This window comes from Mirounga angustirostris, unplaced genomic scaffold (assembly GCF_029215605.1).
Source record: "Mirounga angustirostris isolate CCGP_5_RB_7025 unplaced genomic scaffold, mMirAng1.0.hap1 SCAF_8, whole genome shotgun sequence".
Taxonomy (NCBI): Eukaryota; Metazoa; Chordata; class Mammalia; order Carnivora; family Phocidae; genus Mirounga; species Mirounga angustirostris.
In genome coordinates this window covers 83,376,828-83,402,882 of record NW_026991716.1, presented here as the reverse complement: position 1 = coordinate 83,402,882, position 26,055 = coordinate 83,376,828, and the positions used below count along the sequence as shown (strand labels likewise).

Sequence of the window (26,055 nt, the reverse complement as noted above, 5' to 3'; positions counted from 1 at the left end):
GTCACTCTGCTGCTGGGCCTGGTGCTCAGGTCTACAGAGAAAAATATTCTGCTATGTAGAATAAATACAGTTTCAATATTCATCAAAATGGAATGCTATAGTGTATGCCTTATCAATGCTATGTAAAAAGATAATATGAACTTATTAAGGAATCAAATAAGAATCGGGAAGAAAAACTTCACTGCATAGAGCTGAATACTAAGGGATAGTTTCCTTGAGTTTACAATTTCCTTTTTTTTATTAAAAAAATAAGAATTTATTTGAGAGAAGGAGAAGGAGAGAGCACAGGGGCAGGGGGGGTAAGGGCAGAGGGAAAGGGAGAAGCAGGCTCCCCACTGAGGAGGGACATCAATGCAGGACTTGATCCCAGGACCCTGGGACCATGAGCTGAGCCGAAGGCAGACGTTTAACTGACTGAGCCACCCAGGCACCCCGAGTTTACAATTTCTGATTGCATGAATATTTTTACATAACCAATTCTGTAAGCACAATTACAGCTAAAATTTTTTTTTTTACTTAAGAGTATCATACTTTTCTACATTTCCAAAGAAAGACCTTATTTTTTTTAAAAGATTTTTATTTATTTAATTGACAGAGAGAGACACAGCGAGAGAGGGAACACAAGCAGGGGGAGTGGGAGAGGGAGAAGCAGGCTTCCCGCTGAGCAGGGAGCCCATTGCGGGGCTCGATCCCAGGACCCTGGGATCATGACCCGAGCCGAAGGCAGGCGCTTAATGACTGAGCCACCCAGGCACCACCAAAGAAAGACTTTAAAATGTTAATATTAATGGTTGCACAAAATATCCTTGTAAAGATTGTACTAAAGCATTCTCTGGATTGGAGGATGGTAATTAGGATGGGAGTCCCAAAGAGATGGGTTCCTCCATGTGTTGAGGAGCCAAGGCTGGAGTTACTGGATAATGAAGAGAAAAGCAAGGGATCACAGGTACCAAAGCGTCCTTTCTCTTCAGATGGCCAGATATGACATGGTGGTTCAGGGTGGACAAAGTCGGCAGTACCTGGAGGCGGCAAATATTAAAGGGGACTACAAATGTCACTGTCATCTGGTGCGTAGTTTCTCTCTCCATCAGGCTACAAGGGACAGAACAGGAGGACAGTTCTCTGGAAAGGAAGAGGAAGCTAACTAGGCTTAAGCCCTTGCTCCCCTATAAGGAAGGTATTCAGCACTGTACTTAGCATATAGTCTATCTTGCTTAACATCATCACAGCCGGAGTGCTAAACAGTGAACTTTATTGTGGTTCTCAGCTCTATTTGCTTCCTATTTTGGTCCTTAGTTACTCAAATTCTTAGAGGCTTATTCCGGGACCTTCGAGGTCAGAAGTCCTTCCATCTTCTGAGTGGGGCTCTTCTCTTTCTAGAAGGATCTTGGTCTTAACTGCTAATCACTACCCCCGGGCTTTCTTAGCAACACCTACTCACTCCTGAGTGGCTGACCTCTTGTCTAGTTAGGACTGGGAATCCTCCTCCCAGTCAACATCTCCACCAGAATCCTTTCTTTCCTCCCCTTCTTCTTTCCTGGTCTGAAATAGGAGTGAATTCCTGGCCAGAGTTGGAAAGTGAGGAGACTGAGGGAGGCCAGGGAACGGGTAGTCTTGCCCACCAGATTAAGTGAGAGTTTGTGTTCTCTTAGGGTTACCCTGTCCCGTTCTCCCTAAGGCAGAGCTGCCTGGCAACAGTTTACATCACACCACTTGCTCCTGTCCTGGCTCCCAGTGCCAGCCCAGAATAGGACCTGGGAAGTAGGCTGGCTCCTCTGCCCCTCATGGACGCTTCTGCTCTTTACGGCTGAGCAAAAACACCCACGAGGGTCGTGATGCATGCCCGCCTCTGCACAGGCTGTGCCCTAAGCAGGGTGTGCCCATAGGAAATGCACGTCTCTAATCAGTGGGAAGGCAGAGTGTGTGCTTCCTCGGCCCCATATAGACTCCTTGCTAAGAAAAGTGCATGCACTTTCAGAGGATGCATTAGCATTAGGGGAAAAGTCTGCTTTTTCTTTAAAATTTCCTGGATGAAATCTGTGACCAATTTTAAGAAGGTTATGCTTTAGAGCACTATGTAGGAGGAACACGCACACATAGCAACATTCACTCATGGCGCCCACACAATACTTCCAATTCCAATTTCTCTCCCAAGACGGCAACAATTTTCAGACATTTAAAACACTTATATTTTATACTATGCTTACTACCACCGACTAAAGGTGTAATCAACTGTCAGTAGAAATAGCTAGAGGTAGATAAATTCAATGTTAACCCTGATTTTACAAATCTATATCATGACTAAAGACAACAGATTAGTGAGTATTAGTGAGTATACACAAGAGTATATAACAATTAAGAAATTGAAGAACTATGCTTTTATTCCTGCTTCCATATGCCAAAGTCTTCGCTTAATGCTAACGTCAATTCCAGAGTAAGAGAAAGCAGATTTTTTGCATCTCCCAAGCATACTGCAATTCCACTTTTTGCCATTATCTGTGTTCATGTCTCCAAGGGAAAACAGATTTATTATAAAGTCATTTTGGTGTTTAAGAGAGCAAAGTACGATGGATGCTGTCCAAGGAAGCATGTATCAATTTCCACTGTGCAGCAATGAGTCATCATACATAGAGTTCAAGTGCAGCAACTCAGAGCCCTCATGAACTGAGTGCTGCAAAGGCACCCAGGATGAGAGAACCATCAAAAGAGTTCACTCTCTAAAGTGTCCAAATGCTTCCCTGCCTCCTTCAACAAAGTAGAACAAATATGACTTAATCTTTCCTCAGTGGGACAATGGATTTGAAGCTAAGAGGACTGGCCCTGACTCACTGAGTCAGTATACACTGGGAGAGTGATTTGAGTCATTCCCTGCACCTTCCTGGGCTAGTCATCTTCATGATGGGATCACTGCATTCTTCAGAGCTGTCTAGAAGATTAGGTCAAACAGCACACACAAAGTACCTAGGGCAGTGCCCCTGCTCTTGCAGAAGATGCTCCATGAAATGTCAGCCTACTTCCTGTCCCTCCAGACACAATCTGAACAGATGAGTTACTGCTGAATGCCACAGGCTTGTTGCTGCTCTGTGGGTATACACATCAGGAATGGGTCACTGGACAGAATAAATACAACTCCGGCTCAGGCCCTAGGACTTGCTTTTTTTCTTTTCTTTTTTTTTTTTTTTTAAGCATTCCTGGCTTTCTTTTTAACTCATAAAAGTGAAATATGAGCATATGACTCCTAAGCAATGAGATATGGCTGCCCCTCTGCAAACTTCTCAAGCAGTTTTCTTACCCTTCAAAAAGTCCCCTTCAGTCCATGTTTCCTAAGTCCTTTGTGCCACAGGGATTACATATATATAATTGTGAAAGAAACCACAGGGCAATCAAGGCAAACAATAAGATAGTCATTTATATCTGCATGTGAATTTTACCTCAGCCTCTATAGCATTTTTGCACCCTTCTGTTTACTAATTATTTAAATGTTTTGCAGCTTATAACTTCTGAGCTGAAACCCTTTCATTGTTAATGCAGCTAAATACAAAAGCTACTCATGTGGGTAGTTTTTTCAAAAAAACACAACATTTACTATTTCATTCCCATTGCACACCAGCAAACTATGAGCTATGTGTTATCAATAGTACTTTAGAGGTGGGCAAATGCAGGTGTGACCATATTTCAGACATGAAGAGAGAAATCTACACAAGACAGAATTTAGAGTTGGTATCTGTCTTTACATCTATAAACCAAAAAGCAGCCAACACATAATTTACCTCACTAGGAATCAGGTTTGGCAACTCTGAACAATAACTGTCCACCTGAATTTTCTAAGGCATGAAATCTGGCTGGGCTGACCCTGAATTTGTGATCCATTTCCTTTGTATTTCCCTTTGCACCTGCTACTTGATGGATGTTTTTTTCCTTTCTATCCATTATTTTCATTTCAGCTGCCGAGATGCCTCAATTACTCTATGAAACATATCTCAAACTCTACTAGCTCTAGAAAAGAAAATGGACGATATCATATAGTTTAAAAAGCCCCTAAAGGGGAAATTTAGTAGAAAAGTGAGCTCCCAACATTCTTCAAGACCCAAATACCACCTTCTCTGTGAAAGTTTGTACTGATGGCCCCAGCTGACCATATCCTCCTTTTTGTCTCCACTGTATCTTGTATTCTGCTTCTATTATATTTCCCAACACAATGAGGATGTGTGATTATGTCTATGCCTCTTTTCCCCACCGGGATGTGGGCCCGCCAAGAGAAGAGGCCCTTATTTTAGCATAGAAGACACTAAACCTAAGTTGAATAAAATGGAATTAAAAAACAAAAGTTTATAAAAACTTCTTGGAGCTTTACATTTTTTTTTAAGCCAATAAAGCCATGATTAAGTAATGGAGCTTCAGTAATAACAATTCAAGTTATTTTGCAAACTCTTTCCCATAAGATGGTTCTTTAGGCTGTTTTAAAATTATACCAGCAAGCCACTGAGCTCAGATTAAAATATTATGTTCCCTGGGTCATATTTAAACTCAAATTGTTTTACTTACCTTTTCATCATTTTAGTTATAAAATTAAGGAGATGTGAACTTTTTTTTAAAACATTAAAATGAATAACAAGAAAAATACCTAAATCTCATGCCTCAAGGATAATCCCCTTTGGCTAGCTGCAGTTAAAACGTTAAGCCTCTCAGATGACATGTGGTACCATACCTGGCCCGTGTATGCAAACTCCAGGGCCTGCTTCAAGCCAAGGCTGGTCACACCGTGTAAATTCACCTCGTCTGCTCCACTTTCCACCATACAAAGACTGAACATTGCCTGAGGTGGGAGAGAACGAGAGAGATGGGGAGTTACACAACTTAAAAAGCAAGAGAACAGAGGAGGAGCAAGATGGCGGAGGAGTAGGAGACCTAAATTTTATCGGGTCCCAGGAATTCAGCTAGATAGGTATCAAACCATTCTGAACACCTATAAACTCAATAGGAGATTGAAGAAAAGAATAGCAGCAACCCTGAACAGAAAAGCGACCACTTTCTGGAAGGTAGGATGTGCGGAGAAGTGAATCCGAGGTGATATTCGGGAAGATAGACTGTGGGGCGGGGGAGCCTCCATCAGCCGCTACCGGCAAGTGATAGAGCCACGGAGCACAAAATCAGAACTTTTAGAAGTCTACTCCGCTGAGGGACGTCGCTCCAGTGGCTAAGTGGGGGGTGGGACCCTCGCTGGGACAGTGTGGTCTCAGGACCCTCGGGGTCACAGAAAGACCGGGGGTGACTGAGTGCAGCAGAGCTCCCAGGTATCAGAGCAGGGAAGCCGGCTGCAAAGACCGAGCAGAGAAGTGGGCTCTCAGCTCGGGGTTGCCATAAACCATGATCAGCGGCACAATCGGGCCACTGCTCTTCCAGCAGGGACCCAACAAGCAGCAGATACGGGGAGATTCCCCTTCCTCCCCTGGGGAGGAGCAGTGTGGAGCACACTGCAGGAATCTGCTGGGTTTGGAGACTCCACACGGGGTCGTATGCCAGAGATAGAAACCCTGGCAAACGGGATTGTGTGCCAGAGATAGAAACGCTCGGTCACAGGCTGGGTGAGCACAGAGTACGGCCGGAGACCAAGGAGAGGGGAGTGATTGACTGCTTTCCTCTGGGGGCTCACTGAGGAGTGGGGCCCCGAGTTCTCGGCTCCGCTGGGGCAGAGACTGGGAGGCTGCCATTTTCACTCTCATCCTCCAAAGCTGTACGAAAAGCTTGCAGGGAACAAAAGCTCCCAGGAGGAAACCGGAGCAGGTTACTTAGCCCGGCCCCGGCAAGGGCGGGGCAATTCCATCAATGGCAGAGACATTTGAGAACCACTGCAACAGGCCCCTCCCCCAGAAGATCAGCAAGAACAGCCAGCCAAGACCAAGTTTACCAATCAATGAGAACGGGAGAATGCCAGCACTAGGGGAATACAGCACATAGAATTCATGGCTTCTTTCCCCCATGATTCTTTACTCTTTCAAAGTTAATTTTTTAAATGTTCTTTATTTTTTTCTTTTTCTATTTTTATTTGAATTTTTCTTTTTCCCTTTTTCAACCAACATCTTATCAATTCCTTTTTTTAAAATCTTTTTTATTTTTCATTTTTAGAGTCATATTCTACCCTTTCATTGTAGTTAACCTTATTCTTTGTGTGTGTGTGTGTGTGTATATATATGTTGTTCTCTCTTTAAAACTGTCAGATACAGTTTCTTCTAACAGACCAAAAATATACCCTAAATCTCTAGTGTATGGCTTTTCTCTAGTCTCCTGGCTGATAACATTCTCTCTCTTTTTTTTTTTTTAATTTCTCTTCTTTCTGTTTTCAACTAACTTCTTATCTTATCAATTCCTTTTATAAAATCTTTTATAATTTTCACCTTTACAGTCATATTCCATCCCTTCATCGTATTTAGCCTTATTTTTGTACATATATAAGTTTTTCTTTCTTCAAAATTTTGGGAGGCAGTTTCTTCTAACAGACCAAACTACACCCAAAATCTAGTGTGTGGCACTGATCTATTCACCAGCCTGATCATATTTGATCATATTCTTTTTTTTCTTTCTTTCTTTCCCTTTCTTTTCCCCTGGGTTTCGGGTCTCTTCTGATTTGTTTAGTGTATATTTTTCTGGGGTCGTTTTTACCCTGTTAGCATTTTGTTCTCTCATTCATCTATTCTCCTCTGGACAAAATGACAAGACAAAAAAACTCACCTCAAAAAAAAGAACAAGAGGAGTAACGACTGCCAGGGACCTAATCAATACAGACATTAGTAAGATGTCAGAACTAGAGTTCAGAATGACGATTTTAAAAATACTAGCTGGACTTGAAAAAAGCATGGAAGATACTAGAGAATCCCTTTCTGGAGAAATAAAAACTAAAATCTAACCAAGTAGAAATCAAAAAGGCTATTAATGAGGTGCAATAAAAAATGGAGGCTTTAACTTCTAGGATAAATAAGGCAGAAGAGAAAATTAGTGATATAGAAGACCAAATGATTGAGAATAAAGAAGCTGAGAAAAAGATAAACAACTACTGGATCACGAGGGCAGAATTTGAGAGATAAGTGATACCATAAGACAAAACAATATTAGAATAATTGGGATCCCAGAAGAAGAAGAAAGAAAGAGAGGGGCAGAAGGTATATTGGAGCAAATTATAGCAGAAAACTTCCCTAATTTGGGGAAGGAAACAGGCATCAAAATCCAGGAGAGGCAGAGAACCCCCCTCAAAATCAATAAAAATAGGTCAACACTCCAACATCTAATAGTAAAACTTACAAGTCGCAGAGACAAAAAGAAAATCCTGAAAGCCGCTCAGGATAAGAGGTCTGTGTAACCTACAATGGTAGAAACATTAGATTGGCAGCAGACCTATCCACAGAGACCTGGCAGGCCAGAAAGGACTGGCATGATATATTCAGAGCACTAAGCGAGAAAAACATGCAGCCAAGAGTACTATATCCAGCTAGGCTGTCACTGAAAATAGAAGGAGAGATAAAAACCTTCCAGGACAAACAAAAACTAAAGGAATTTGCAAACACCAAACCAGCCATACAAGAAATATTGAAAGGGGTCCTCTAAGCAAAGAGAGAACCTAAAAGTAACATAGACCAGAAAGGAATAGAGACAATATACAGTAACAGTCACCTTACAGGCAATACAATGGCACTAAACTCATATTTTTCAATAGCTACCCTGAATGTAAATGGGCTAAATGCCCCAATCAAAAGACACAGGGTATCAGATTGGATAAAAAAACAAGACCCATCGATATGCTACCTGCAAGAACTCATTTTAGACCCAACGACACCTCCAGATTGAAAGTAAGGGGGTGGAAAACCATTTATCATGTAATGGACAGCAAAAGAAAGCTGGGGTGGCAATCCCTATATCAGACAAATTAGATTTTAAACCAAAGACTATAAAATAGATGAGGAAGGACACTATATCCTCCTTAAAGGGTCTATCCAACAAGAAGATCTAACAATTTTAAATATCTATGACCCTAACATGGGAGCAGCCAATTATATAAGCCAATTAATAACAAAATCAAAGCAACACATTGACAACAATACAATAATAGTAGGGGACTTTAACACCCCCCTCACTGAAATGGACAGATCATCTAAGCAAAAGATCAACAAGGAAATAAAGGCTTTAAATGACACACTGGACCAAATGGACTTCACAGATATATTCAGAACATTCCATCCCAAAGCAACAGAATACACATTCTTCTCTAGTGCCCATGGAACAGTCTCCAGAATAAATCACATCCTAGGTCACAAATCAGGTCTCAACCGGTATCAAAAGACTGGGATCATTCGCTGTATATTTTTGGACCACAGTGCTTTGAAACTAGAACTCAACCACAAGAGGAATGTCAGAAAGAACTCAAATACATGAAGGCTAAAAAGCATCCTACTAAAGAATGAATGGGTCAACCAGGAAATCAAAGACGAATTAAAAAAATTCATGGGAACAAATGAAAATGAAAACACAACTGTTCAAAATCTTTGGGATGCAGCAAAGGCCGTCCTAAGAGGAAAGTATATAGCAATACAAGCCTTTCTCAAGAAACAAGAAAAGTCTCAAATACACAACCTAAACCTACACCTAAAGGAGCTGGAGAAAGAACAGCAAATAAAGCCTAAACCCAGCAGGAGAAGAGAAATAATAAAGATCAGAGCAGAAATCAATGAAATAGAAACCAAAAGAACAGTAGAACAGATCAACGAAACTAGGAGCTGGTTCTTTGAAAGAATAAGATTGATAAACCCCTGGCCAGACTTATCAAAAAGAAAAGTGAAACAACCCAAATAAATAAAATCATGGATGAAAGAGGAGAGATCACAACCAACACCAAAGAAATACAAACAATTATAAGAACATATTATGAGCAACTATATGCCAGCAAATTAGATAATCTGGAAGAAATGGATGCATTCCTAGAGATGTATCAACTACCAACACTGAACCAGGAAGAAAAAGAAAACCTGAACAGACCTATAACCCCTAAGGAAATTGAACCAGTCATCAAAAATCTCCCAACAAACAAAAGCCCAGGGCCAGATGGCTTCCCAGGGGAATTCTACCAAACATTTAAAGAAGAATTAATACCTTTTGTTCTGAAATTGTTCCTTTTCAAAAAATAGAAATGGAAGGAAAACTTCCAAACTCATTTTATGAGGCCAGCATTACCTTGATCCCAAAACCAGACAAAGACCCCATCAAAAAGAATTATAGACCAATATCCTTGATGAACATGGATGCAAAAATTCTCACCAAAATACTAGTCAATAGGATCCAACAGTACATTAAAAGGATTATTCACCACGACCAAGTGGGATTTATTCCTGGGCTGCAAGGTTGGTTCAACATCCACAAATCAATCAAGGTGATACAATACATTAATAAAAGAAAGAACAAGAACCATATGATCCTCTCAATAGATGCAGAAAAAGCATTTGACAAAGTACAGCATCCTTTCTTGATTAAAACTCTTCAGAGTGTATGGATAGAGGGTACATACCTCAATATCATAAAAGCCATCTATGACAAACTCACAGTGAATATCATTCTCAATAGGGAAAAATTAAGAGCTTTTCCCCTAAGGTCAGGAACACAGCAGGGATGTCCACTATCACCACTGCTATTCAACATAGTACTAGAAGTCCTAGCCACAGCAATAAGACAAAAAGAAATAAAAGGCATCCGAATCAGCAATGAAGAAGTCAACTCTCATTCTTTGCAGATGATATGATATTTTATGTGGAAAACCCCAAAGACTCCACCCCAAAACTGCTAGAACTCATATAGGAATTCAGTAAACTGGCAGGATAATAACAAATAATCCTAAAATTTGTATGGAACCAGAAAAGACCCCAAATAGCCAGAGGAATGTTGAAAAAGAAAAACCAAAGCTGGTGGCATCACAATTCCAGACTTCAAGCTCTATTACAAAGCTGTCATCATCAAGACAGTATGGTACTGGCACAAAAACAGACACATAGATCAATGGAACAGAATAGAGAGCCCAGAAATGGGCCCTCAACTCTATGGTCAACTAATCTTCAACAAAGCAGGAAAGAATGTCCAATGGAAAAAAGACAGTCTCTTCAACAAATGGTGTTGGGAAAATTGGACAGCCACATGCAGAAGAATGAAACTGGACCATTTCCTTACACCACACACAAAAATAGACTCAAAATGGATGAGACCTAAATGTGAGACAGGAATCCATCAAAATCCTAGAGGAGAACACAGGCAGCAACCTCTTTGACTTTAACTACAGCAACTTCTTCCTAGAAACATCACCAAAGGCAAGGGAAGTAAGCGCAAAAATGAACTATTGGGACTTCATCAAGATAAAAAGCTTTTGCATGGCAAATGAAACAGTCAACAAAAACCAAAAGACAACCAACAGAATGGGAGAAGATATTTGCAAATGACATATCAGATAAAGGGCTAGTATCCAAAATCTATAAAGAATTCATCAAACTCAACACCCAAAGAGCAAATAATCCAATCAAGAAATGGGCAGAAGACATGAACAGACATTTTTCCAAAGAAGACATCCAAATGGCCAACAGACACATGAAAAAGTGCTCAATATTGCTCGGCATCAGGGAAATCCAAATCAAAACCTCAATGAGATACCACCTCACACCAGTCAGAATGGCTAAACTTAACAAGTCAGGAAACGACAGATGTTGGCAGGGATGCGGAGAAAGGAGAACCCTCCTACACTGTTGGTGGGAATGCAAGCTGGTGCAGCCACTCTGGAAAACAGAATGGACATTCCTCAAAAAGTTGAAAATAGAGCTACCCTACGACCCAGCAATTGCACTACTGGGTATTTACCCCAAAGATACAAATGTAGTGATCCGAAGGGGTACCTGCACCCCAATGTTTATAGCAGCAATGTCCACAATAGCCAAACTATGGAAAGAGCCAAGGTGTCCATCAACAGATGAATGGATAAAGATGTGGTATATATATACAATGGAATATTATGCAGTCATCAAAAAAACCCTGAAATCTTGCCATTTGCAATGACGTGGATGGAACTAGAGGGTATTATGCTGAGCGAAATAAGTCAATTAGAGAAAGATAAGCATCATATGATCCCACTGATATGAGGAATTCTTAATCTCAGGAAACAAACAGGGTTGTTGGACTGGTGGGGTGGTGGGAGGGATGGGGTGGCTGGGTGATGGGTATTGGGGAGGGTATGTGCTATGGTGAGCGCTGTGAATTGTGTAAGACTGATGAATCACAGACCTGTACCTCTGAAACAAATAATACATTGTATGTTAAAAAAAAAAAAAAGATAGTAGGAAGGGAGAAATGAAGGAGGGGAAATTGGAGGGGGAGACGAACCATGAGAGACCAGGGACTCTGAGGAACAAACTGAGGGTTTTAGAGGGGAGGGGGGTGGAGGGATGGGTTAGCCCGGTGATGGGTATTAAGGAGGGCACGTACTGCATGGAGCACTGGGTGTTATATGCAAACAATGAATCATGGAACACTACAGCAAAAACTAATGATGTAATGAATGGTAACTAACATAACATAATAAAATAAAATTTTTTTAAAAAATGCAAAAAAAAAAAAAAGGGCAAGAGAACAAGACGAAGTCCTAGACTAGGAAAGAGAAACACTGTGTAAGTTAACGACTGATTTTGGTTTTTGAAACGCTTCTACAAAAAGCCACCGCAAATCACTCTGCTGTCTAAACAGAGTAATACATGAATGGCATTGTAGCCCTCATACACAGAGTCCCCTTGAATCCCAGGGCTGCTGGCGTGACTGCGTTTAGGCTCACTCACCGAACTCATTCTCTGGATCTGGGGTCTCACTACTACCATGAAATCTGGAGTAGTTCCAGATGCTCTTGCCAACAGGACAGGGAAAGTATCAACTTCGTCCCCTGACTTCTCTGCCTTTTTTCTGCCTTGTCTCAATGACACACCCCATTCCTCTCATCTGCCATGTATCATACCCTCTATTCCAGTGGTTCTCAAAATGTGGACCCTGGACCAGCAATATCAGCATCACCTGGGAACTTTAGAGGACAGATTCCTGAAGCCCCAGCTCAGACCTACTAAATCAGAAACTCACAGTGGGGCCCAGCAATGTGCATTATGATTGGCCATCATGACTCTGATGGCCACTTGAGTTTGAGAACCACTGTCTAAGTTCTTTAGTGAAAATCAATTTGCCCCAAACCAATTCGCCAAATGGCCAATGTATTGAAAATCAGTTCTACTGGATGATCAGTATGCCAAGTGAAAACTTGAAAACTAAAAAAATGAAAACTTGACAAATTAAAAAAAAAAATGCATTGGCTTGTCCCATGTCCAAAAACAAACAAACAAACGCACAGTAATTTGTACACTTGTAACAAGTTTGACTTAACAGGTATAAAGAAAATATTCCATTTTGGGTTACCAGTGATGAAAAGCACTATTTAGAAAAGTATACATCTATATAGTGAAGAATTAACCTTATGCAAAGGGAGCTCTGGTCTTTTCCCTTGGCTTATGGAAAGTGATCTCTAGGCCCTTGGAATATCCTGCCAGACAGGAGTGTCCTTGTTTGTCTGGGAACTTTGGCCAATGACAGTTTAACAACGTGATTTATGATGGGGGTTTGGGCCACACCATATCAGTTCTGACCTCCAGGGGAACTGGAGACTAAAGGTACTAGCCTGACCTCTAGGAAAGGATGGAGACGAGAGGTCAATCACATGGGCAATCTGTAACTGAGCCCCAGTAAAAACTCTGGACACCAAAAGTTTGGGTGAGTGTCCCTGGTTGGTAGTCCTCTGTACATTTTGTCACTTAGCGTGGCCAGGAGGAGATACACTATGACTCCACAGAGGGAGGAGGGCCACCAGCTCTGTATGTGGTCCCCTTCTGGATTCTGCCCAATGTGTCTCTTTCCTTGTCTAATTCCAATTTGTATCTTTCCCTGTAATAAGCCAATTTCTGTGAGTATAAAAGCTTTCAGTGAGTTCTGTGATACTTCCTAGTAAATTATCGAATATGAGAATAGTTGTAGGAATCCCTTCAAACTTGCAGTTGGCGTCAGAAGTGATAGAAGTCTTAAGGGAACTGTCCATTCAAATTCTGCAGCTTAGCTAACTTCATAAAAAAGTAGGGGAAAAAAAACCCTTACTCTTCTATATGGTAATATTTTAGTTCACACTAAATTTTTTAATTTTATAAATGTGATTTTTTTATTTGCCAATGTATTAATATTCATCTCTTAGCAATTTTTATGTTGATAAGTTTATTTTTGAGCCTCATAATTCTGTACACTTTAATATATATTGAATGGTGGTTTTTTGTTTTGTTTTTTTAGAGGGGGGAGGAGCAGAAGGAGGAGAGAGAGAATCCCAAGCAGGCCCCACACCCAGCATGGAGCCCAATGCGGGGCTCAATCTCATGACCCTGAGATCATGACCTGAGCTGAAACCAAGAGTCAGACACTTAACCGACTGAGCCACCCAGGCATCCCTGAATGGTGGTATTAATTGATGGTCCATTATTCTTTCTGGAGATCCTCATTTCTATCTCACTCCATTAGAGATTTCGGAATTCTCATAATGAATAGAATTCTCTTTGTTAGCTTAATTTATAGTTAAAATTTTAATTGTTAGAAATATAAAACTAGGGGAACCTGGGGGGCTTAGTCGGTTAAGCATCTGCCTGAGATTGAGCCCTGCATCAGGCTCCTTGCTCAGCGGGGAGCCTGCTTCTCCCTCTCCCTCTGCCTGCCACTTCCCCTGCTTGTGCTCTCTCTCCCTCTGTCAAATAAATAAAATCTTAAAAAAAAAAAAGAAATACAAAATTATTGCTCTCTTGTCATTTGACAAATCTTCTAGAGTATTTTAAATGCTTACAATTTGAGAAAATAAAAATATTCAAAATATCCTAAAGACATTGGCAGTATGTAATGTGTAACATACATAATTATATTTGCTATATTAAATAGCAAACGTTTAGAATATTTTTCTTTCAGGAATTTACTTTATCATGAATAAATGAAATCTGACATTCCTTTAGAAGCTGTTAATGGTGAATGGACAATACGGTATATCTGGCAACTTGGTTAGTTAGGGAGTTGATCTGGCTTGCTGCTGGTGCCACTGGGAGTAAAGGTACTACATGATTGGTAAAGACCACTGTCTTTGAAGTCACATAATCCTTGGTTTGGTGAACCACAGTGATTAAGGGCAAACTTGTAATCAAACTATTCTGGGTTTGATTACAAACACTGGCAAGTGACTGGGACAAACACGTAACCTCTCTCTGACTCAGTTTTCTTGTCCAAAAAATGGGGCCAAAAAGTGTACCCACTTCATGAACTTGTTTGAAGATTAGATGACAGTGTATATCTGAAGTATTCAATATAGTGCCGGTATATGGCAAGGTCTTAGTGAAACTTATATACTGTAAAAATGATGAGATAGAATTAAGTTTCTTTTATGTATTCTTTGGTTAAAAGCAGTGATACATTAGGAATACTAGTCTCTGGGTTGTGTTTTTGTTTTTTTTTTTAATCAAGTGCAGCTATAGATAAAAAGGGCTATCAGAAAATTGATTTTAATGTAAATTGATTCTGCTTATGCATCTGTGAAAGATCTAAAATCAAAACTAGGGACATCTGGCTCACACAGTTAGTAGAGCATGCAACTCTTGACCTCAGAGTCGTGAGCTCAGGCCCCATATTGGGCGTGGAGCCTACTTAAAAAAAAATAAATCAATAAATCAATAAAATTTCAAAACTAAAACGCACAGGTCACAATAAAAAAAAGACTTTCCATTTATGTAATTCTGAACTTGCTTCTAGACTTCACATAGCCACTCTAAAAAAAAAAAAAAAAAAAACCCTGAAAGAAATTTCAGTTGTTTTCAATGTCTGTTCTTTATCATACAGATGCTTCAATTTTTAATATTCCCAACGCTAATTTCTTTTTTCAGATCTTCCAAGTTGTAATTGCACCTGAAATGGTGACTGGCTGCTCTCCATCAACTCCACTGTTGACAGAAATGACTCAAACTGCAGAAGGATTATCTGGTTAATGAAATGCAAAAAGTTCCTGAGAGCAAAGATTAACTAAGAGAACAAGCCGCCAAGGGAGTTTTTTTAATCTGCTTTCCTTGGAGTCTTTCAAAAGCAATCACAGCCAAGGCGGCATAGAAGAGGCATCCTCAACCAGGGAGCTGATGAACTTGAAGCCTGGCTTGGTAGAGTCAGAGAGAGACACCCCTTAAATAATGTACATATGTAATTGTACATGTTTGGACAAGCAATAAAGGAACACCAAATTGGTCACTGTGGTTATGTTAGAGGATACTACTCTTAAGGGAAGGAAAAGACTATGAATTTTACTTTATTTACACAGTCTTATTTGGATCATTACAATAAATATGTGTTACCTATGTATTTCTAACAACTGCCTTTTGAAAACTTTGTTTTAGTTTTAATATTCAGGGCTGTGCAGAAAGACATATCTGATTCAAATCCTGGGTCTATAACCTATGGTCAGTTCACCTTGAACATGTGACCTTTGACTAATGTATTAATTTCTCTGAACCTCAGGCCCTTTTTATCTGTAATACAGAGACAGTACAAACCTCATAGGGTTGTCTTGAGGTTTAGACACAATTATGTTTAATGTCAGGCATAGTACCTGGCACATAGTAGATGCTTAATAAATAGAAGCTGTTATTCTAATTCAAGCTGAATGCCCTACTTTTCCACGTCTCTCTTTGATCCCAGTTGGAATGAGAGCTAAGAAACAGCTCTTCCTCTGCCCTCTGCCCAAATCTGTTTCTTAAAATACGTTCCTAATAACAGTCCCACTCAAAATCCCTATGTCTGGCTACAGGACTTTACTCCTACACCCTACTTTAAGGACTGACCACAGCATAGACCATCACCGCCATTCCCATAAACACACAACTTCCATTCTGATATCATATTATATAGTCTTAGAAACTTAATGTTATAAATTTAAAACATGATAATTTTTAAAAGTTACAAAACCAGTTAAGTAGAAGAAAAAAGGAAACTATTAAATCAAGGTTTATGTTTTGGGTTTAATAAACTTATAAGGCACCTCAATTAGAAGAAGGCACAATGGATACCACTGAAGTAAAGAAGAACCCAGTCATCTGTCAACTAGTGAAGCTTGTGAAACGTCAAGAGCCTGTGGAACAATGTCAAGAGAGCTTCTGGAGCCCACAGGGCGGGACAAAGTGTCCTTTGGTAGCAAAAGAGTTGATAGAACCATGGATGCTATCTTTTAGCATTGAATGTCCTGAAAAGGTAAGCTGTAAGCTCCATGAAAGTGGGCACCATATCTTCCTTACTCACTGTGGAGCCCCTAGACCCTAGCACTGCATGTATGCAATAAATACAGATGAAGGAAGGAAGGAAGGAAGGAAGGAAGGAAGGAAGGAAGGAAGGAAGGAAGGAAGGGAGGGAGGGAGGGAGGGAGGGAGGGAGGGAGGGAGGAAGGAAGGAAGGAAGGAAGGAAGGGAGGAAAGAAGGAAGGAAGGGAGGAAAGAAGGAAGGAAGGAAGGAAGGAAGGGAGGAAAGAAGGAAGGAAGGAAGGAAGGAAGGAAGGAAGGAAGGAAGGAAGGAAGGAAGGAAGGAAGGAACACGCTCTTCAAAAATTCAGATGATGATGAAGCTACAGATGATGTTCAGCTGTTTCACATTGTTGTAAACAAAAATAATTAATCTGACATGGGAAACAATTTTCTGGGTGCAAGTGTTTTAGACAAGTAGCTAAAGTAGCTACAATTAAAGAGAAGGAATATCTACCATAAGCTAGGTACAAATTAGTTCATTTGTAGACATTTAGAAAAAAGAACATATGGCAAGGCCCTCTATCAAGCCACAACATTCTGCCAAAGCATGGGATAAGGTTCTGCTTAGAAATATGGAAGCCCTGCACAGATTCTTCCTCGGTTCACACTGTTTTTGCCTTTGGGGGAGACTTGGCCAGGCTGAGATTTACAGTTGTCACAGCTCACTCTTGGCTGATAACATGCTGCCGCCACCACAAATCTTTCTAATTGAAAACCCAGTTTGTGAGAATACAATTCACTTGAAGTGCCAACCACAGAGAGAACTGTTGATTTATAGTATGTCATTCCTCCTGTATTTCACACAGCAATGACACAAATTGAGTCTTAAAATCACAGTATATGAATTAAGTTTCTTTGGGTCACATTAGCTGTCATGCAGTCACAAGATGAACTACAACCCATTTTAGGTTGGTACATCATGCCACAAAACTGACCAATGGAAATGTTACTGCATCTTAAAGATAAGAAGACAGACTTTTTCAAGCACTTAAAGTTGGTAGGATATGATCTTTTCACCTAGTAAACTGCGTATAGCTTTGGAGTTGCGCTGGACATAGGCAAGATATACAGTGAATTCCATTTTATCAGGAATCAAGATGATTTTATGGAGGAAATAACTGCATTGTGTTGGGTGCAGTCAACCCTTATCTTTTATGAGAGAGAGTTAAATCAAAGTAAACAAACATGTTTAAGGAAGGTATCGAAAAAAGCAACTTGTAATGATGGCATCAGATCCAGCCTGAGCCCCCCCTCCATTTTTCATACGTGCAGTGTTATTTATTAGTGATGTTTACAGTGGCCATGTGGCCTTACAGAGATTTGAGCTAACTTCTGAATCAACAAAGATTACATTTTGCTCAATTTAGTGTTAATGGTGATTACCTTTTATTGCATTTTGGTTATACTGCACATACAGAATGGGTGGTAAATCTCAGTTAATGAGACTGTGCAATTAACCACAATTGCCCATTTCCCTGGCATTAAGGAGAGAAGGGTCCTGACCACAGTTGAACTGGACTATTTAGCTTCTTTATCCCACAAATGCAAAAGCAATCCAATTGATTTGGGGAGTTTTATGGCCTAAAAGAGTAGGGATGTTTGGTTGGAGGGTTTTCCCCCCAACATATTTGTAGCTGTTTTAATTTTTCCTCAAACAGTTTAGTAATAGTCTGAGAGAATAAAATATCAGGACAAATGAAAACAGCAAATTACGTTACTATACCTATAATTAAGCAGCAAAATTAATTATTTCTAAAATACAGGTTTTCCCTCACTTTAACCATATAAAGAAAAATTCACCTTATACACTAAAAACTGTGAAACATATTGGTTTTCCCCAACATCTTCAAATATGTAACTTGTTTATTCAAAGAATCTAGCTGTATTTCACAGCTTTGCTCTTGGCACAGTTGCTTCTTAAATTAACTACATAGTGATAACGAGCCCTTCAAAACCAGCATGATTATGGTTTATTCTATTTCTCTTTAGAATTCTCCTCCTCCTAGATGTGGCTGTATTTCAACTACTTGGGTCTTCTGGGGAATGGAATGGAAAAAGGACACAAATCAAGTTATTTTTTTATTTAGCTAAAGATTTAGTAAATTTGTGAAGGTCAGAGACTGCTGACCATCATGAACTCAGGCTATCCATGAATGGTATTTATCCTTATCAATGGTTACATACTCTGGAAAATGGAAAATGGCTTTGGCCTTGGGTCAATCTCTTGAATCCTTTGGCTTCTGCTCATTCCTGTGGTGCTTCTGTTACCTTTTAGTCTATGGCTATATTCCTTGGGTATGGGATTTCAAAACTTTACTAGCCACCACGTAAAGAAGTCTATTCTTTCAGATATTTAGGGATGACACTTACTCTTCCTTACTGAATATATTTGATAAGCCATTAGTGAATGAATCTTTTCACATAGAAACCATTTGTTCTGTCTCATATGACACAATCCTGCCTTTCAAGATCTCCTAAGGACACACTAAATAAAACCAAACTTGAATTTCCTGCATTTTGAAAGCTGTCCTAAAACAGAATTTGGGGCCCACATCAAGAAGTGGCTGAGCAGATGTGATACACAGTCTGAGTGAATCAGGGGAAGTTGGCTCTGAAGAAGGAAAGTTTCAGTCTGAGAGCCTGAAGAGAAAAATAAGAGGTGGAGCAACTGAGGAGGCCAAGTGAGGGATTCTGTGTCAATATGATAAGCATTTAGGGAAGATTCTGTAAGACACAGAAGAGGCTCTTATGGTGCTTATCAAAGCCACACTGGGCGTATTGTAGCATCATGGCTAAAATTCTAGCTTCTCTTCTGTAAATGGAATCTTGAAACTAGAAGGTACTTTAGAGATCACTGGCCCCTCACTAGTCCAGGTGTGGTCCCTGGGCCAGTAGCAATGGCATCGCTGGGGAACTTGTTAGAGATGCAGAATCTCAGGCCCACCTCATACCTACTGGGTGGAAGGTGCATTTTAACAAAAGCTCTAGGTGACCCAGGTGCACATTACAATTTGAGAGGCACAGCTATTCAGTCCTCTGCCCTTTGCGGCACTCCTTGCCTATCTGAATTTTCAAAGAGATGAGACATCCAATACTTTACATGAGAATGCGAAGTATTAGTAATACCTCCAGAAACTGAATCATAATCACCCTCCTGACAACTTTCTCCCCTTGGTCCTTGACAGCCTTTCTGATACATGGTCACAGCTCTTAAGTCTCCTCTTGGAAAGACCACCTAATCCAAATTCTCTGGTTCATAAAATGTTAGTACTCCAGGCCAATGCTAGAAATCCTGTAGTCTGGCCAGAAGCCCTGAGTCCAAGCAAGGGAGGACCGGTTGCCACATCTTGGTGGATGGGAGGAGAGGTTACTCCCTGGGAAATAAAAGGTAAAGAAGACTCGTGGTTTTAAGAACAAGGCCTCTGGAAGAGTAAATCATCCTCCGTTCTTGGATGGAAGCAGTGGTAGCAGCCTTCAGGTAAATCTATCATGCCACTCCCCTCTCCCCAGTGGCTCTGGTTGACTTTCTCTGGGTCATCTCCTTCTTGGAGTCAGATGCGCTACCATTGTGCCCCGAGGTCACTGGGTCATCTCCTTCTTAACATATTTTCCTGAAGAGGAATTTCATGTGGGCATCACGGAGCTGCTACTGACACAAACCCCTCAGACCCATTCCTATGGAATTCAACAACCAGAAGCTTTTAAGGAGCCTCCATATGCCATAAAGATGACAAGGCACTGGCACCTTGCCTGCCTAATCTTGATATCGGTAGTGGCTGCCTGGAGCCTTGCTGAGTGCTGTGAGGCCACATCCAGACTACACTGAGAGTGGTCACAATCTTGTTATTATGTCTGTTGTGGGTACAAAAAGGGAGAAGGAGCAGAAGCACCAGCCCTGCATCATAGAGTATCCATATGTACAAGCACTAAAACACACAGTTTCTTGGAATTCATGACATCATCACATAAAATCTCTTACCTCTTTTCTCCAGAGAAGTTTTTGGAAGAATGTTGAAGATAATAATGTGGAATCGCCTTAATTATCACTTATCATTCTTTTCTTTAAAAACCCAGAGTAAGTTGATGACCACTATGCAAATGTTAATCCAAAATTTTGGGAGTTCTTTTATTTTTTATGTCCTCTCTTCATATCTTTTTCTTCGGTGTGCTACCATTAAATAAGGTATGTACAGTGGTGCCTAGTTGGCTCAGTCATTAAGCGTCTGCCTTTGGCTCAGGTCATGGTCCCAGGGTTCTGGGATCGAGCCCCGCATCCGGCTCCCTGCTCCGCGGGAAGCCTGCTTCTCCCTCTCCCACTCCCCCTGCTGTGTTCCCTGTCTTGCTGTGTCTCTCTCTGTCAAATAAATAAATAAATCTTTAAATAAACAAATCTTTAAATAAATAAATAAATAAAGTGTGTACAACTGTAGATACAGGAACCCAGCCCAGCTGTGGGATCTCTCTCCCATCTTTCATTTTATTCATCCCATTGGTTTGACAATTGTGAGTCAGGCAATCCATGCTGGAGCCACTCTCCCATTATTTGGCTATACGCAGATGAGGACAGAGCCCCAGCTCACACACTGTTTCTTCTAACTCCATTAGTTGCTAAGCAACCACTTCATTGGAACCTTCCTGATCCAAGGCAGAACAGGCCAGTTTACTATGAAGTGTTGGGGTCGTCACCTATGTTCAAGTTCACTTCTTCTGCAAACACACTGAATGCTCTATCTGTGCAGGCGACACGCGAAGTCTCCATATCTTACAGAACGAGAGAAAAATAACTTAGGAATAGTCCTCGAGAGTTCTAATGCTCCTCAAAAGTAACTAACTGAAGAACTTCTTTTAATCCTATGAAAATTTGTATGTGCATATATATAATTTTTAAAGTGATATGAATGATTTGATATGGAAATCTGTCTTATCACTTTGGAGTCACATGTCTCTAAATGAGAAGAATGCTGGTAATTCAATCTTCCAGGAATCCAGGCATGCAGGCCCCAAATCCAATCAACATCAGATGGGCTAATTAAAAGCAATTGATTCAACAAGCAGCTGGATCATCCCAGTGTGGACACTTCGTTTTAAATCAGTTTTTTATAAAAATGATGAACGGAATCAGGGCATATCTATAGATCCCAATAATTCTTTACATCAATTCATCCGATTCACATGATCAGCTGTCTTGCCCCTCTTTTAGAAAACATCTGTCTTGACTCAATATTCAATTTCTAAAGGTTTAAAATTTTCATCAGCTTTATTATCCTTCAAACATGCGTTCTTGTTCTTTCAGATGAAGCTAAGGTTGACTGTATCACTGTGATTAAATAAGCATGAGTGAAATTGTGATTTTAAATAAAACAGCATGCAAGTTATAATTTTAAAAGCATAAAAAAGATATGGCAGAAAAAGTGAAATAATCTTTCAACACACACTTGAAACAAATATACATAAAGAGCTTAGCACACGACTGCATAAAATAAATGATTTTTAAAAGTTAGCTATTATTTTACATTGCAAATATTTTTCTAGCTTCATAATATCTATATTCAGGAGAAGTGAATTAGTTTAAATGAAGGAATAAAATGCAGACCAGAGTTCACCGTTCATTCACTATAATGAATACACTGCACTATCAGCACAATAATGAAAATAACAGTCATCCTATCTGAAATGTTAATGACTTCTCTGGCTTTGATGCAAACAATTTTAAAAGGGAATGTGACAATGGTTCTTCAGAGGCTCTCAGCTGTCTATTTAAAAAGGAAATAATATTTGGCCACTACTACTATGAACTGGTACTTCACCTTGAACTGAAAAAGGGAATTCTATTTTTAATGAATGTGTTCAGTTTTAAAAGGAAATTACGAAGCCATTTTAATTTTTTTAAAAAGGAAAAAAAAAATCCACACACCTTTTGGTGCTCATGAGGCCCTATCCCACAAGACCATCTAAAATCAGCCTCCTAGTTATCCCCCTACTGCAGTTTCTATACCAGGCAGATGTGTAGCTGTTCATTGTCAGCCAGGCAATTAAAGCTTATCGAATGTCCACCAAGTGTGAGGCTCTGTAATAGACTGTCTATAAAATGTCAGATTGAGTGCTTAATTTCGCTTTGCTGAATGTCAAGTCCATCATTAATGGTGCTATTTTTTCTGGCTAAATTTAAAAGCTATTTCACAAGGCCTCTTCTTGGCGGATATTAACTAAATGACTAATCATCAGATACAAGTTGCAGGATGCCAACGTCTACTCACGGACAACGGTTATGACTTAGGTGAGAAATTGAGCACATTTGGAACTGTGGGTGATTTTTGTCATTTTCAACAGCTCCTTGGAACTACAGTCGTTTGCAGGTTATCTTAAAAGTCACCATCGCCTTAAGAAAAGTCTACTGCAGCATGTTAGGTCCCTCTTCTGAACCAGATTCTGGTATTTTTGGAGTTATAAGTTGAGGGGATAAGACCATACACTACCACATTAGGTTCTCAACTAATTAACCAAGGACTCAAAACTGAGGAGCAGCCAGGTGTCCCTGTTTTCCCTGGCTCCTAATTCCCTAGTGGCTTTAGGTGATATGTTTTATGTAAGACTAGGCCAGCTGGATCTGAGAAAACAGCAAAGTGTCACAAGTCTTTTGGACTCAGCACTAAAACCCCCTTTTCAGCAGTACACATCCCCTAAGAACCTAAGAAGTTCTATGAGCTGGTACAATCATCACTCTCCTGGCTTTTAATTCAATCTCAGCATCAGCAATGCCATATCCTCATGCATGGGAAGAAACCAGAGTTTAGTGCCCCATGTCTCAGAGCATCCTTGTGCTTCCCACCCCTACACCAGCAATTATACAGAGAGATCTATATGGATTAAAAACAAAAAATGACAGTTTCAACAAAGATCATTTTTACTTATGTAAGTTGAAACAGGTATTGCTGACAAGTTTTATGTTTACAACTCTATCTGTGGACCCAGGCATCCTTGTCACTGCTGAATAAATCTGATCCAAAACCCCAGAGTGGAAAGGGCTATAGCTGACTGGGCTTACAGCTCCCCAAAGTTTTTTTTAAAAAAAGAAATGGTGGCTTTTTGTCTTTACTGGTTTTTTTTTTAATTAATATAAGTAATCCATGAATACATTTTTCTTTAAAAATTAAGTTATCATAGATAAAAATTAAAGTCTTGCTTTCTGACAAAATAGTATTTGTGCAAAACCTGAAAAAGGCAAAGGAGCAAGTCATGTGTCTACCTAGAAGAGTAATGCAGGTAGATGAAATAGCTGTGCAAAGGCCCTGAGGTGAGAACTTGACAGGTGTGTCTGAGGAATAACAAGGAGGCCGGTGTGACTGGAGTGGAGGGAGGGAGGGCAAAAGTCCTATGAGGGAGGCCTGAAGAGGCAGAATCAGGTAAACAAAAGACGTTGGCTTTTACTCTGAGTGAAAGTAGAAGTCATCAGAGGGGACTGAGCAGAAGTGATATAATCTGACTCGCATCTTCATTAAGATCACTTGGGCTGCAGTATTGAAATAGATTCCAAGAGATCAAGGATTGAAGGAGGATAATAAAGTAGGAGGATACTGCGAAACCCCAGGCAAAAGATGGTAGTGGCTTCCACCAGCTGGTAGTAGCAGAAGTGGCTGGCATCTGAATATATTTTGAAAGTAGCGCCAGGGGACTTGCTGGCAGTTTGGATGCAAGAGAAAGGAGTCAGGAATTACTGGGTGGTTTGGGGCCTGCATCAACAACAGCGTTGTCATTAACTGAAATGGAGAACACTGTGCAATGAGCAGGTTTGTGGGGAAGAAAATGGGAGTTTGATTTGGACACATTAGGTTTGGGATACCTCTTTAAAAAAAACACATTTATTTAGGGGCGCGTGGGTGGCTCAGTCAGTTAAGCATCTGCCTTCAGCTCAGGTCATGATCCCAGGGTCCTAGAATTGAGTCCCACATGGGGCTCCCTGCTCAGCAGGGAGTCTGCTTCTCCCTCTCCCTCTGCTGCTCCCCCTGTACATTTCTCTCACTCTCTCTCCTGCTCTGTCAAATAAATAAATAAAATCTTTTATTTATTTGAGAGAGAGGGCGAGAGACTGTGGGGGGAGGGGCAGAGGGAGAGAAATCCTTAAGCAGACTCCCCACTGAGCATGGAGCTGATCTGGGTTTGATCCCAGGACCCCGTGATCATGACCTGAGCTCAAGTCAAGAGTCAGAGGCTTAACCGACTGAGCCACCCAGGCACCCCTGTGATACCTCTTAAACATCCAAGTAGAGATGATGAATAGGTCACTGGATATACCAATTCTGCATTTTAGGAGAAGGTTCAGTCTGGAGATAGAAATTTGGGAGCCGTCATCTGTGATGATTAATTTTGCCAATTTGACTGGATCATGCGGTTCCCGGCTATTTGGTCAAACATTACTCTGCGTGTATCTGTGAAGGTGTCTCTGCATGAGATTAACATTTGAAGGGACAGACTGAGTAAAGTGGATTGCTCTTCCTAATGTGGGTGGGCCTCATACGATCAGTTAATGGTCTGGCTAGAACAAAAGGCTCACAAACAGAGGATTCTCTTGGCCTGGCTGCCCTCAAACTGGAATACTGACTTTTTCCTGCCTTTGGCCACACACTGAAACACTGGCTCTTCCTGGGTCTCAAGCCCATAGCTTTAGATTGAAACTATTCTGTTGGTTCCCCTGAGTCTCCAGCTTCCTGACTGCATAGATCTTGGGACTTCTTAGCTTCTATAGTTGTATAAGTCGATTCCTTATAATAAACCTCTCTCCCAAATATAAAATCCTATTGTCCTATTGGTTCTGTTTCTATGGAGAGTCGTAATACATCATTTTCTACATCACATAGATATGTAATATATGTGTGTAGCCAGGTAAAGCCATAAAACAGTATGAGATTATCCTAAAAGCTGGTACAGACAGAAAAGAGAGCAAGGGGGTGAGGAAAGATGGCGGAGGAGTAGGGGACCCTATTTCAACTGGTCCCCCGAATTGAGCTGGATATCTACCAGACCACTCTGAGCACCCATGAAATCAGCCTGAGATGTAAGAAGATCTGGATGTCCACAAACAGAATATCGCCGGCGGTTGGTTTCGAGGTATAAAGCGGGGAGCCGTGATTCCCCCGGCAGATATCAGAGGATAAATGGCAGCGGGAGGGAGCCTGGCCGTGGGGATCCTACACTGGTGGTGAGCGACAGCCTCGATTACAGGGGACGGGCACGGACTCGCAGACCGGTAGCAGCGGGGAAAGGACTTCAGGGCAGCCCCTGGGGCGGAAACCCAGAGCAGTGGGGTCGCGCCTGCAAACTGCAGCCCCCGGATGGAAACCCGGAGGGGCTGGGTCGCGCATGCAAACTGGGAGCAGCTGGCGGTTTTAGAAGCACAAAGGGCAGAGACATGCCCCGACCTGGAGGCAGGACTGGGAGCACTGGGGAGGGGCACACAACCCAGGATGCTGCAGTTTATAGCAGCACAGACAGAAATGGAGATGGTGTGGCCTGGAGAGCTCACTGAAGAACAGACTGCGGTCTCTCTGCTCTGGGGCAGAGGGTTGGAAATGGTCCCTTCTGCTCTGACTCATGGAAGAGACGTGGAAAGTGGCCAGGGAAAGCTCCAAGAGAACAAAAGCCCCCCAAACTG

At 40.9% G+C, this 26,055-nt stretch overlaps 1 protein-coding gene across 1 annotated transcript in view; it reads right to left on the bottom strand.

Moving 5' to 3' along the window:
• KLHL32 (kelch like family member 32) overlaps positions 1–26,055 on the bottom strand; it is a 202,231-nt gene that overhangs the window by 142,836 nt on the left and 33,340 nt on the right. Inside the window, exon 2 of the mRNA XM_064597895.1 lies at positions 4,709–4,816. Coding sequence (XP_064453965.1) covers positions 4,709–4,816 — 108 coding nt within the window. The remainder of the gene's footprint in view (positions 1–4,708; positions 4,817–26,055) is intronic.